The following is a 12500-nucleotide window of genomic DNA, read 5'->3' as shown; positions in this document are numbered from 1 at the left end:
ACACACTCTCTCACTCGCTCTGCAACATAACTTGCATTTATCCTCTGTGTTTCAGTGCGAAATAAATAGGTGAAAAGAGTTTTCTGGGGAGTTGCCAGGGTGTTGCTATATGGTTGCTAAGGTGTTCTGAACACCTTAACTTTTCTTGCTATACATTTCTTGCTTTAGTCATACTTTTCTCGCTATACAGTTGATAGTGTGTTTTGCGTAGTTTCTATGGTGTTGCTATATAGTTGAAGGAATGTTCTAGGCAGTTGCCAGGGTGTTGGTATGTGGTTGCTAAGGAGTTCTGAACACCTTAACTTTTCTTGCTATACATTTCTTGCTTTACTCATACTTTTCTCGCTATACAGTGGCTAGTGTCTTCTGGGTAGTTTCTAAGGTGTTGCTATATAGTTGAAACAGTGTTCTGGGAATTTCCAGGGTGTTGCTATGTGGTTGCTAAGGTGTTCTGAGTGGAATATGCTATACCGTTGCTAAGATGTTCTGGGTAGTTTCTAAGATGTTGCTATATAGTTGAAAGAGTGTTCTGGGCAGTTGCCAGGGTATTATGTGATTGTTAAGGTGTTCTAAGAGGAATATACATTGTTGCTATACAGTTGCTAATACGTTCTGCATAGTTTCTAAGCCTAAGGTATTGCTATATAGTTAAGTATTCTGGGCAGTTGCCAGGGTGTTGCTATGTGGTTGCTAAGGTGTTCTGTACACCTTAACTTTTCTTGCTATACAGTTCTTGCTGTACTCATACTTTTCTCACTATACAGTGGCTTGTGTGTTCTGGGTAGTTTCTACGGTGTTGCTATATAGTTGAAAGGGTACTCTGGGCAGTTGCCAGGGTGTTGCTTATGTGGTTGCTAAGGTGTTCTGAACACCTTATCTTTTCTTGCTATACTCATACTTTTCTCCCTATACAGTGGCTAGTGTGTTCTGGGTAGTTTCTAAGGTGTTGCTATATAGTTGAAAGAGTATTCTGGGCAGTTGGCAGGGTGTTGCTATATGGTTGCTAAGGTGTACTGAGTTGTAAATCCTTTTTACACAGTTGCTAGGGTGTTCTAGGTAGTTTCTAGTGTGTTGCTATTTGGTTGCTAAAGTGTTCTGTATATACTTTTCTTGCTATACAGTTGTTAGGGTTTTCTTGGCTGTTTCTAAGTTGTTGCTATATGGGTGTTAAAGTTTTCTGATTGGGAAACACTTTGTTGCTGTACAGTTGCTAGGTTGTTCTATGTGGTTGCTAGGGAGTTTCAGTGTAGTTACTATTAAATTTTGAGTGGTTGCTATGCAGTTGCTGGGTTATTCTGAGATGCGTCTTTTGTTTTGCTGGTTTTGTTTAAAAAGGGTTTGTGAGAGCGTCTGCTTAATGAGTAATTATACACGTCTTTCTGTTTCAGACGGTGGCCATGAAAGATGCGTTGACGAAGCTCGGCCTGAATATCGTGGAGATGACCGATGAATCGGCCACACTGGACGGGGGAGATGTCCTGTTCACAGGTACCAGTTCAGTCTATAATACCTTTCATTTTTTTAATTAATACAAATGCATGTGTTTGCTGATAAACAACCAATCATAGATGATCAAAAAACTGTTCTTTTAAACAGTTTTCCTAAAATCCGCAGCTGTGTGAATCCTCTTGTGACGCTGAGGGAATATTTCTCCGTCTAATGTACAATCCCAGCAAGCAATTTTGCATTTAAAAGACGTCTAATAGCACAGACGTCTAGGCTAAAATTTGGGCTGTCAGTGAAAATTTAATAGACGTCTAACAATAACACAAGATTAGACTAGTCATCAATTAGATAAAGAAATGAAATGAGTGAAAAAATGAAACCAAACACCTTGTAATCACTCAAAGCAAGGAATGCAATAGAAATGCTGCATCTCATGCTCTTGGGCTGTATGGGATCCTTCACTCAAAAAACAAAGGCACTCGAATTATGTTGAAAAAAGTTAAAAAGCCTTTATTTATTCATGGCTTAAGCATTAAAATTGGTGACAGTTACACCACGCGTTGCGGCTTTACATGCTTTCGACAGGGTGTGTGTAACAAATAAAAGTCTCAAGTTCATTTTAAGGAGCAATTAATTAGTCAAATTACAAACACCGGGTCACACTGTGTAAGGCAACCTAAAGAGAGAAAAAGTTCAAAGAATATATACAAAAAAAAAAATGTTTAAGTTATCTCACACATGATATAAAGTTAAATCGGACCCATAAAAAAAAAATATATATATATATATATATATATATATATATATATATATATATATATATATATATATACATATACACACACTATCATGGAAGCTTGTTTCCGCCACTAAATAAATAATAATAATTGCAACTTTTTATCTCGCAATTTTGACTTTATTTCTCAAAATTGCATGTTATAAAGTCAGAATTGTCAGATATAAAGTCACAATTGCATGTTATAAAGTCAGAATTGTGTGATATAAAGTCGCAATTGCATTTTATAAAGTCAGAATTGTGAGATATAAAGTCGCAATTGCGTGTTATAAAGTAAGAATTGTGAGATATAAAGTCAGAATTGCGTGATATAAAGTCGCAATTGCGTGTTATAAAGTCAGAATTGCGAAATATAAAGTCAGAATTGCGTGATATAAAGTCGCAATTGCGTGTTATAAAGTCCGAATTGTGAGATATAAAGTCCGAATTGTGAGATATAAAGTCAGAATTCCGAGATATAAAGTCAGAATTGTGAGATATAAAGTCGCAATTGCGTGATATAAAGTCGCAATTGCGTGTTATAAAGTCAGAATTGCGTGATATAAAGTCGCAATTGCGTGTTATAAAGTCAGAATTGTGAGATATAAAGTTAGAATTGCGAGATATAAAGTCAGAATTGCGTGATATAAAGTCGCAATTGCGTGTTATAAAGTTAGAATTGCGAGATATAAAGTCGCAATTGCGTGTTATAAAGTCAGAATTGTGAGATATAAAGTCACAATTGCGTGTTATAAAGTCAGAATTGTGAGATATAAAGTCGCAATTGCGTGTTATAAAGTCAGAATTGCGAGATATAAAGTCAGAATTGCGAGATATGAAGTCAGAATTGCGAGATATAAAGTCAGAATTGCGAGATATAAAGTCAGAATTGCGTGTTATAAGTCAGAATTGCGAGATATAAAGTCAGAATTGCGAGATATGAAGTCAGGATTTTGAGATATAAAGTCAGAATTGCGAGATATAAAGTCAGAATTGCGAGATATAAAGTCAGAATTGCGAGATATAAAGTCAGAATTGCGAGATATAAAGTCAGAATTGCGAGATATAAAGTCGCAATTGCGTGTTATAAAGTCCAATTCTATGGGGGGAAAAAATACTGACTTTTTTCCTCAGAATAGTTTATATCTCACAATTCTGACTTTATATTTTGCAATTCTGACTTTATATCTCGCAATTCTGACTTTATATTTCGCAATTCTGACTTTATATCTCGCAATTCTGACTTTATGACACGCAATTGCGACTTTATATCTCACAATTCTGACTTTATATCTCGCAATTCTGACTTTATATCTCGCAATTCTGACTTTATATCTCACAATTCTGACTTTATATCTCGCAATTCTGACTTTATATCTCGCAATTCTGACTTTATATCTCGCAATTCTGACTTTATATCTTGCAATTCTGACTTTATATCACGCAATTCTGACTTTGTCTCGCAATTCTGACTTTATACCTCGCAATTCTGACGTTATAACACGCAATTGCGACTTTATTTCACGCAATTCTGACTATATTTCCCAATTCTGAGAAATAAAGTCAGAATTGTGAGATAAAAAGTCGCAATTACCTTTTTTATTTTTCATTCTGTGGCGTAAACAAGCTTCCATACACTATTGATAAAAAAATAAACCGAAATATTAATGAAGTATACAAGTCAGAATACACAAATCAATATTGTATGTTTTCAATGAAATAAAGTTTTTGTTAATCTTGTTGACTTTATTTTCAAGATGGAATATCAAACATCTCACAAGTTATTTTGGCAAAAACGACATGTAACCAAATTCAAGGTTATTCTGTCTAGAAGTGTGTTACTCATAGCTGGACTATTATAGAGTTAAACTCGATGTTGAGATGATGATCTCGCTCGCTGCTCTGCTTTATCTAACGCTGAATGGAAAACTCTTGTAATTGAGTCTGGATTCGTTCCCGGACAGAAACATTTCCTTCTGGCGTCATGAAGCTCAAAAATGTCCTGTGTAAAACGTTTAGTTGCTACTGTTCTGGATTCAAGTGTAACGTTTCTCGGTTCACAGATCAGAAAATGTTTAAAAACAAGGTCATAAATAATTATATAATCAATATGAATGTCATATGTAAATTCACCTTTATTTATATAGCACTTTTTACAATACAGAGTGTTTCAAAGCAGATTTACAGAGATAACAGGAAAATAGATAATACAACAAAGAAAATAATGTCACAGTCCATCTTAAGTAAGGCAGATCAATAATATTGTTGAATATTAAATATCCCCAACTAAGCAAGCCAAAAGCCAAGGCAACAGTGAACTATTGTAATAATATCTGATATACATCTTCACAATCATTCATGTACATTTTGGAAATTGTCTTATTTAACTGTTTGTTTATTTTGTATGAATCAAATCCAGAGAGGAAAGTGACGCTCATTAAATAATTATGTATAAAGAGTGGGCATAATAAGCATTTTTCGGTTATTATGTATTTTATTTATTTATTATTATTATACATTTTATTTATAGGCGCCTTTCATGACACTCAAGGACACCTGACAAACACAATAAAACAATAAACAATAAACGGATACCAGTATTAAAGTGTAAAAGTAATAATAAAAGTCTGCCGGAAAAGATGTGTGTTAGTGCGAGATTTAAAAACACAGACTTTTTCACACATCTTGTTTTTCTTTACTATTCAACATTATCTGTGAGGACCGAAAAAATACATGTTTGTTGAATTGCATTGAATTGAACAATCAAGAACACTGATGTACAAACCTGTTTAAACGCAACATTAAGTCGTGTGACGGGGAGAGAGTGTTTCTATACGATCAAACGCTACACTGCAAAAAAAGCTTTTCTTACTCAGTGTTTTTGTCTTGTTTCCAGTCCAAATATCTAAAAATTCTTAAATCAAGATGTATTTACTAGATGAGTAAAATGACATAAGATATTACTGTAAGTCTTGTTTTCTGGGGAAATAAATAAAAATTAAGTGAGTTTTTGCTTAAAACAAGCAAAATGATCTGCCAATGGAGTAAGAAAAATAATTTTGTTTCTGTTTGAATTAAGATTATTTTTCTTACATCATTTTGCTTTTTTTAAGCATCAACTCACTTAATTTTGATTAATTCCCCCAGAAAACAGGACATAATATCTCATATCATATCACTCATCTAGTAAATGCATCTTGATTTAAGAAATGTTTGATATTTGGACTGGAAACAAGAGAAAAACACTGAGTAAGAAAAGCATGTTTGCAGATCCGATGTTCAGCTGCGCTGATGTAGAGTTGAACTACAGGAACTCCGTCACTAAGAAGCTTTATAACTGGAAACATGTTTAGTTTCTAGCTCAATCCTAGTTGATATCTAGCGGATCTCCTGGTAGTAAACGAGTGTGTTCTGGTGTTCAGGGAGAGAGTTCTTCGTGGGATTATCCAAGAGGACCAATCAGAGAGGAGCGGAGATCCTGGCCGACGCATTCAAGGTGAATCTCTCTCTCTCTCTCTCTCTCTCTCTCTCTATCTATCTATCTATCTTTATATCTATCCATCTCTCTATCTATCCATCTGTCTATCTTTCACATGTACTTACATAATCAGACTCTCAGTATTTATTGTGGAGAATGTTTTCTGCAAACGATGAACGATGTCAACGGTTGAACTCTTGATTTCTGAATGAAAATCAAAAGCTCATTGTAAGAACAGAACATATTTTTCTAATGTCACTGACGCTTTTAACATCACGATTTTGTAACAATCTGCAAACGAGCCTGACGATGCCCGCAGCTCCTTGTCGTTCACACACTGATGGTTTATGGAAACTTTTAACCAGGCCGCTTTACAAAGTCACCCGGGTCTCTAAAGTGAAAACAGAGACGCTCATAGTACAACTGAAAGCAGTGTTTGTAAACACATTCATACTTTCTGCAAAAACATTCCCTTGTTCTCTCCTCAAGAATCCCTGAGCAAATGTTCTACTCCTCCCAAAAGTCTGGAGCGCTTTACGTGTCTTTTTCCAATAAGCAAACAATTTTTTCCTCTGTATTTACTAGCTGAGCTAATGTGGTTTATTTGGAGTACGCAAGTTTTTAATTATGTTTTTATGAGTAAATGTTTTTCCAGTCAGATCCAAAATGCTTTTGTGCTGATGTGTCTCCCGACTGGACTCTGTTACAGGACTACGCCGTGTCCATGGTTCCAGTACAGGGCTATCTCCATCTGAAGAGTTTCTGCAGTATGGCCGGTCCAGATCTCATTGCGATCGGGTCCAGTGAAGCCGCCCAGAAAGCCCTGAAGGTATAACCCTTTTTTTCACGGAAGAGCGAGCGCCGCCATTTTAGAAATATAGTGGCCCAGTCCCAATTCGCCTACTTATACTACAAGCTAAAAGTATGTACTCTTTTTGTGAAGAAAAAGTACATACTTTTGAGGGTGTAGCAAAAGAGTAGGCAAGCTTTGGGACACGCTACTTGGTCATCTTTAACAGACAGATCTGTCGCGTGTTCCTGTCATCGTAAACTGCCCTGTCAATCATATCATCACCGTAAACTGCCCTGTCAATCATCTCGTCACCGTAAACTGCCCTGTCAATCATCCCGTCACCGTAAACTGCCCTGTCAATCATCTCATCACCGTAAACTGCCCTGTCAATCATCCCGTTACCGTAAACTGCCGTCAATCATCCCATCACCGTAAACTGCCCTGTCAATCATCCCATCACCGTAAACTGCCCTGTCAATCATCTCGTCACCGTAAACTGCTCTGTCAATCATCTCGTCTCCGTAAACTGCCGTCAATCATCTCGTCACCGTAAACTGCCCTGTCAATCATCCCGTCACTGTAAACTGCCCTATCAATCATTCCCTCACCGTAAACTGCCCTGTGAATCATCCCGTCACCGTAAACTGCCCTGTCAATCATCTCGTCACCGTAAACTGCTTTGTCAATCATCTCGTCACTGTAAACTGCCGTCAATCATCTCGTCACCGTAAACTGCCGTCAATCAACTCGTCAACGTAAACTGCCCTGTCAATCATTTTGTCACCGAAAACTGCCCTGTCAATCATCCCGTCAGCGTAAACTGCCCTGTCAATCATTCTGTCACCGTAAACTGCCCTGTCAATCATTCTGTCAATCATCTCGTCACTGTAAACTGCCCTGTCAATCATTTCGTCACTGTAAACTGCCCTGTCAATCATCCCGTCACCGTAAACTGCCCTGTCAATAATCCCGTCACCGTAAACTGCCGTCAATCATCCCGTCACCGTAAACTGCCCTGTCAATCATCCCGTCACCGTAAACTGCCCTGTCAATCATCTCGTCACTGTAAACTGCCCTGTCAATCATTTCGTCACCGTAAACTGCCCTGTCAATCATACCGTCACCGTAAACTGCCCTGTCAATCATCCCTTCACCGTAAACTGCCCTGTCAATCATCCCGTCACCGTAAACTGCCGTCAATCATCCCGTCACCGTAAACTGCCCTGTCAATCATCCCCTCACCGTAAACTGCCCTGTCAATCATCTCGTCACCATAAACTGCCCTGTCAATCATCTCGTCACCGTAAACTGCCCTGTCAATCATCCCGTCACCGTAAACTGCCGTCAATCATCCCGTCACCGTAAACTGCCCTGTCAATCATCTCGTCACCGTAAACTGCCCTGTCAATCATCCCGTCACCGTAAACTGCCGTCAATCATCTCGTCACCGTAAACTGCCCTGTCAATCATCCTGTCACCGTAAACTGCCCTGTCAATCATCTCGTCACCGTAAACTGCCTTGTCAATCATCTCGGCACCGTCAACTGCCCTGTCAATCATCTCGTCACCGTAAACTGCCCTGTCAGTCATCTCGTCACCGTATACTGCTTTGTCAATCATCTCGTCACCGTAAACTGCCCTGTCAATCATCTCGTCACCATAAACTGCCGTCAATCATTTTGTCACCGTAAACTGCCCTGTCAATCATACCGTGACCATAAACTGCCCTGTCAATCATTCCGTCACCGTAAACTGCCGTCAATCATCCCGTCACCGTAAACTGCCCTGTCAATCATCTCGTCACTGTAAACTGCCCTGTCAATCATTTCGTCACCGTAAACTGCCCTGTCAATCATACCGTCACCGTAAACTGCCCTGTCAATGATCCCGTCACCGTAAACTGCCCTGTCAATCATCCCTTCACCGTAAACTGCCCTGTATATCATCCCGTCACCGTAAACTGCCGTCAATCATCCCGTCACCGTAAACTGCCCTGTCAATCATCCCGTCACCGTAAACTGCCGTCAATCATCTCGTCACCGTAAACTGCCCTGTCAATCATCCTGTCACCGTAAACTGCCCTGTCAATCATCTCGTCACCGTAAACTGCCCTGTCAGTCATCTCGTCACCGTATACTGCTTTGTCAATCATCTCGTCACCGTAAACTGCCCTGTCAATCATCTCGTCACCGTAAACTGCCGTCAATCATTTTGTCACCGTAAACTGCCCTGTCAATCATCCCGTCACCATAAACTGCCCTGTCAATCATTCCGTCACCGTAAACTGCCGTCAATCATCCCGTCACCGTAAACTGCCCTTTCAATCATTCCGTCCATCATCTCGTCACCATAAACTGCCCTGTCAATCATTTCGTCACCGTAAACTGCCCTGTCAATCATCCCGTCACCGTAAACTGCCCGGTCAATCATCTCGTCACCGTAAACTGCCCTGTCAATCATCCCGTCACCGTAAACTGCCCTGTCAATCATACCGTCACCGTAAACTGCCCTGTCAATCATCCCGTCACCGTAAACTGCCCTGTCAATCATCCCGTCACCGTAAACTGCCTTGTCAATCATCTCGTCACCACAAACTGACGTCAATCATCTCGTCACCGTAAACTGCCCTGTCAATCATCTCGTCACCGAAAATTGCCGTCAATCATTTTGTCACCGTAAACTGCCCTGTGAATCATCCCGTCACCGTAAACTGCCCTGTGAATCATACAGTCACTGTAAACTGCCCTGTCAATCATCCCGTCACCGTAAACTGCCCTGTCAATCATCCCGTCACCGTAAACTGCCCTGTCAATCATCCTGTCACCGTAAACTGCCGTCAATCATCCCGTCACCGTAAACTGCCCTGTCAATCATCCCGCCACCGTAAACTGCCGTCAATCATCTCGTCACCGTAAACTGCCTTGTCAACCATCTCGGCACCGTAAACTGCCCTGTCAATCATCTCGTCACTGTAAACTGCCCTGTCAGTCATCTCGTCACCGTAAACTGCCCTGTCAATCATTTCGTCACCGTAAACTGCCCTGTCAATCATCCCGTCACCGTAAACTGCCCTGTCAATCATCCCGCCACCGTAAACTACCGTCAATCATCTCGTCACCGTAAACTGCCTTGTCAATCATCTCGGCACCGTAAACTGCCCCGTCAATCATTTTGTCACCGTAAACTGCCCTGTCAATCATCCCGTCACCATAAACTGCCCTGTCAATCATTCCGTCACCGTAAACTGCCGTCAATCATCCCGTCACCGTAAACTGCCCTGTCAATCATCTCGTCACTGTAAACTGCCCTGTCAATCATTTCGTCACCGTAAACTGCCCTGTCAATCATACCGTCACCGTAAACTGCCCTGTCAATGATCCCGTCACCGTAAACTGCCCTGTCAATCATCCCTTCACCGTAAACTGCCCTGTCAGTCATCTCGTCACCGTATACTGCTTTGTCAATCATCTCGTCACCGTAAACTGCCCTGTCAATCATCTCGTCACCGTAAACTGCCGTCAATCATTTTGTCTCCGTAAACTGCCCTGTCAATCATCCCGTCACCATAAACTGCCCTGTCAATCATTCCGTCACCGTAAACTGCCGTCAATCATCCCGTCACCGTAAACTGCCCTTTCAATCATTCCGTCCATCATCTCGTCACCATAAACTGCCCTGTCAATCATTTCGTCACCGTAAACTGCCCTGTCAATCATCCCGTCACCGTAAACTGCCCTGTCAATCATCCCGTCACCGTAAACTGCCCGGTCAATCATCTCGTCACTGTAAACTGCCCTGTCAATCATCCCGTCACCGTAAACTGCCCTGTCAATCATACCGTCACCGTAAACTGCCCTGTCAATCATCCCGTCACCGTAAACTGCCCTGTCAATCATACCGTCACCGTAAACTGCCTTGTCAATCATCTCGTCACCACAAACTGACGTCAATCATCTCGTCACCGTAAACTGCCCTGTCAATCATCTCGTCACCGAAAATTGCCGTCAATCATTTTGTCACCGTAAACTGCCCTGTGAATCATCCCGTCACCGTAAACTGCCCTGTGAATCATACAGTCACTGTAAACTGCCCTGTCAATCATCCCGTCACCGTAAACTGCCCTGTCAATCATCCCGTCACTGTAAACTGCCCTGTCAATCATCCCGTCACCGTAAACTGCCGTCAATCATCCCGTCACCGTAAACTGCCCTGTCAATCATCCCGCCACCGTAAACTGCCGTCAATCATCTCGTCACCGTAAACTGCCTTGTCAATCATCTCGGCACCGTAAACTGCCCTGTCAATCATCTCGTCACTGTAAACTGCCCTGTCAGTCATCTCGTCACCGTAAACTGCCCTGTCAATCATTTCGTCACCGTAAACTGCCCTGTCAATCATCCCGTCACCGTAAACTGCCCTGTCAATCATCCCGCCACCGTAAACTGCCGTCAATCATCTCGTCACCGTAAACTGCCTTCTCAATCATCTCGGCACCGTAAACTGCCCTGTCAATCATCTCGTCACCGTAAACTGCCCTGTCAATCATCTCGTCACCGTAAACTGCCTTGTCAATCATCTCAGCACCGTAAACTGCCCTGTCAATCATCTCGTCACCGTAAACTGCCCTGTCAATCATTTCGTCACCGTAAACTGCCCTGTCAACCATCCCGTCACCGTAAACTGCCCTGTCAATCATCCCTTCACTGTAAACTGCCCTGTCAATCATCCTATCACCGTAACCTGCCCTGTCAATCATCTCGTCACCGTAAACTGCCCTGTCAATCATCTCGTCACCGTAAACTGCCCTGTTAGAGCACGTTCATCTGCAGTCGTGGGTCTTTCATGCGGAGACTCTCCTCATGTGTTTGCAATTTGAATATAATGATGCATTTAAAAGGTAATGGCTAAAATATCTTTACAAAAGTTAGCAATGCTGCTGCAGATGTAATATAATGTAGACAACGTTGAATAAATACATTTTAGTCTGGTTAGATACTGATAATTAATCACTCAAACCCCTTTATCTAAACCTCTCTACATAACCGGTGGACTCGCGCGTCCTCCATGTCTGTAGTTTTTTAACACTTTTCACTCGTGTTTGTAGTTCTAACCGAATCCTCGTCCAACGCGCGATGGGTTGTGGGCAATATTAGCCGTTAGCGTGCGCATCGATCTGCACTTCGGATTCTGACCGGAAATAGTAGATCATCCGGGTATTTCTGGAACATTCATTTCAACCAAGAGGGTAATCCATCAGCCGAAACTGAAGCCTCGCGGGAGCCGCCGGTGTAGCAGAACTTCACCTGCTGTTAGCATTCCATTGGCTCCCATTAATTTTGGTGTCACTTTGTCAGCGAATAACTTTACATCTGAGGCGTCCAAAGACTTAATTTGTCCATTATTTATTTCTTAAGAAACACGACAATGTATAAAAGGCTCCATTACTTTGTATCTTAAGTTATGGCCCCGTGGAAGCCGTTTTTGTAAAAATAGGCTAATGATTGCATCATAACCACGCGACTCTGTCGCACAGTAGAGAAATTACCGTATAGACAGGAGGAGAAGCTCGCAGGCGATCTTTTACTGTCTATAAGGCGATGGGGGTGACATAGAGGCATAAAGTCAAGGAGAAGCCCATAGATAGAGACTCCATAAAAGCAACGGGACAAAATATTTCAACAACGTTTTTGAGGAATTGTAAATAATTAGGTGATTCAGATTTGTCTTGGCACAGCTACTAGAAGATTTACAACTGTCAGACTGTCGTCACGCTCAGTTTGAGCCTGCGCAGTCGCTCAGCCATCAGACAGGAAGTGCAATAATCGGGCTTCAGTGTTCTCCGTTGAAATCAAGTTCATTTCTTTTACTGTCTATGGTAGGAGCTCGTTGAGAAAACATGCGACAACAAAAGTGAAATTCAGCGAAGAAATAGCCAGAGTTGCCGAGTTCCCCGTTCTGGGTTGATCATTTCCAGGTAAACACGACGAGTCCAAAGGCTTTCTGCATTT

The 12500-nt window shown here is 41.4% G+C and overlaps 1 protein-coding gene across 4 annotated transcripts in view; it reads left to right on the top strand.

The window, feature by feature from the left end:
- ddah1 (dimethylarginine dimethylaminohydrolase 1) overlaps window positions 1-12500 on the top strand; it is a 96177-nt gene that overhangs the window by 69459 nt on the left and 14218 nt on the right. For all 4 annotated transcript variants that reach the window (XM_077218667.1, XM_077218666.1, XM_077218665.1 and 1 more), the window contains 3 exons: window positions 1389-1488; window positions 5644-5717; window positions 6409-6528. In XM_077218667.1, the coding sequence (XP_077074782.1) occupies window positions 1398-1488; window positions 5644-5717; window positions 6409-6528 (285 nt within the window). In that variant the 5' untranslated portion in view covers window positions 1389-1397. The remainder of the gene's footprint in view (window positions 1-1388; window positions 1489-5643; window positions 5718-6408; window positions 6529-12500) is intronic.

This window comes from Siphateles boraxobius, unplaced genomic scaffold, assembly GCF_051911475.1.
Source record: "Siphateles boraxobius isolate OS27281-9 unplaced genomic scaffold, OSU_SipBor_1 77, whole genome shotgun sequence".
NCBI classification, from domain to species: domain Eukaryota; kingdom Metazoa; phylum Chordata; class Actinopteri; order Cypriniformes; family Leuciscidae; genus Siphateles; species Siphateles boraxobius.
The sequence above is the reverse complement of the archived record's forward strand: the minus strand, read 5'-3'. Positions and strand labels throughout refer to the sequence as shown.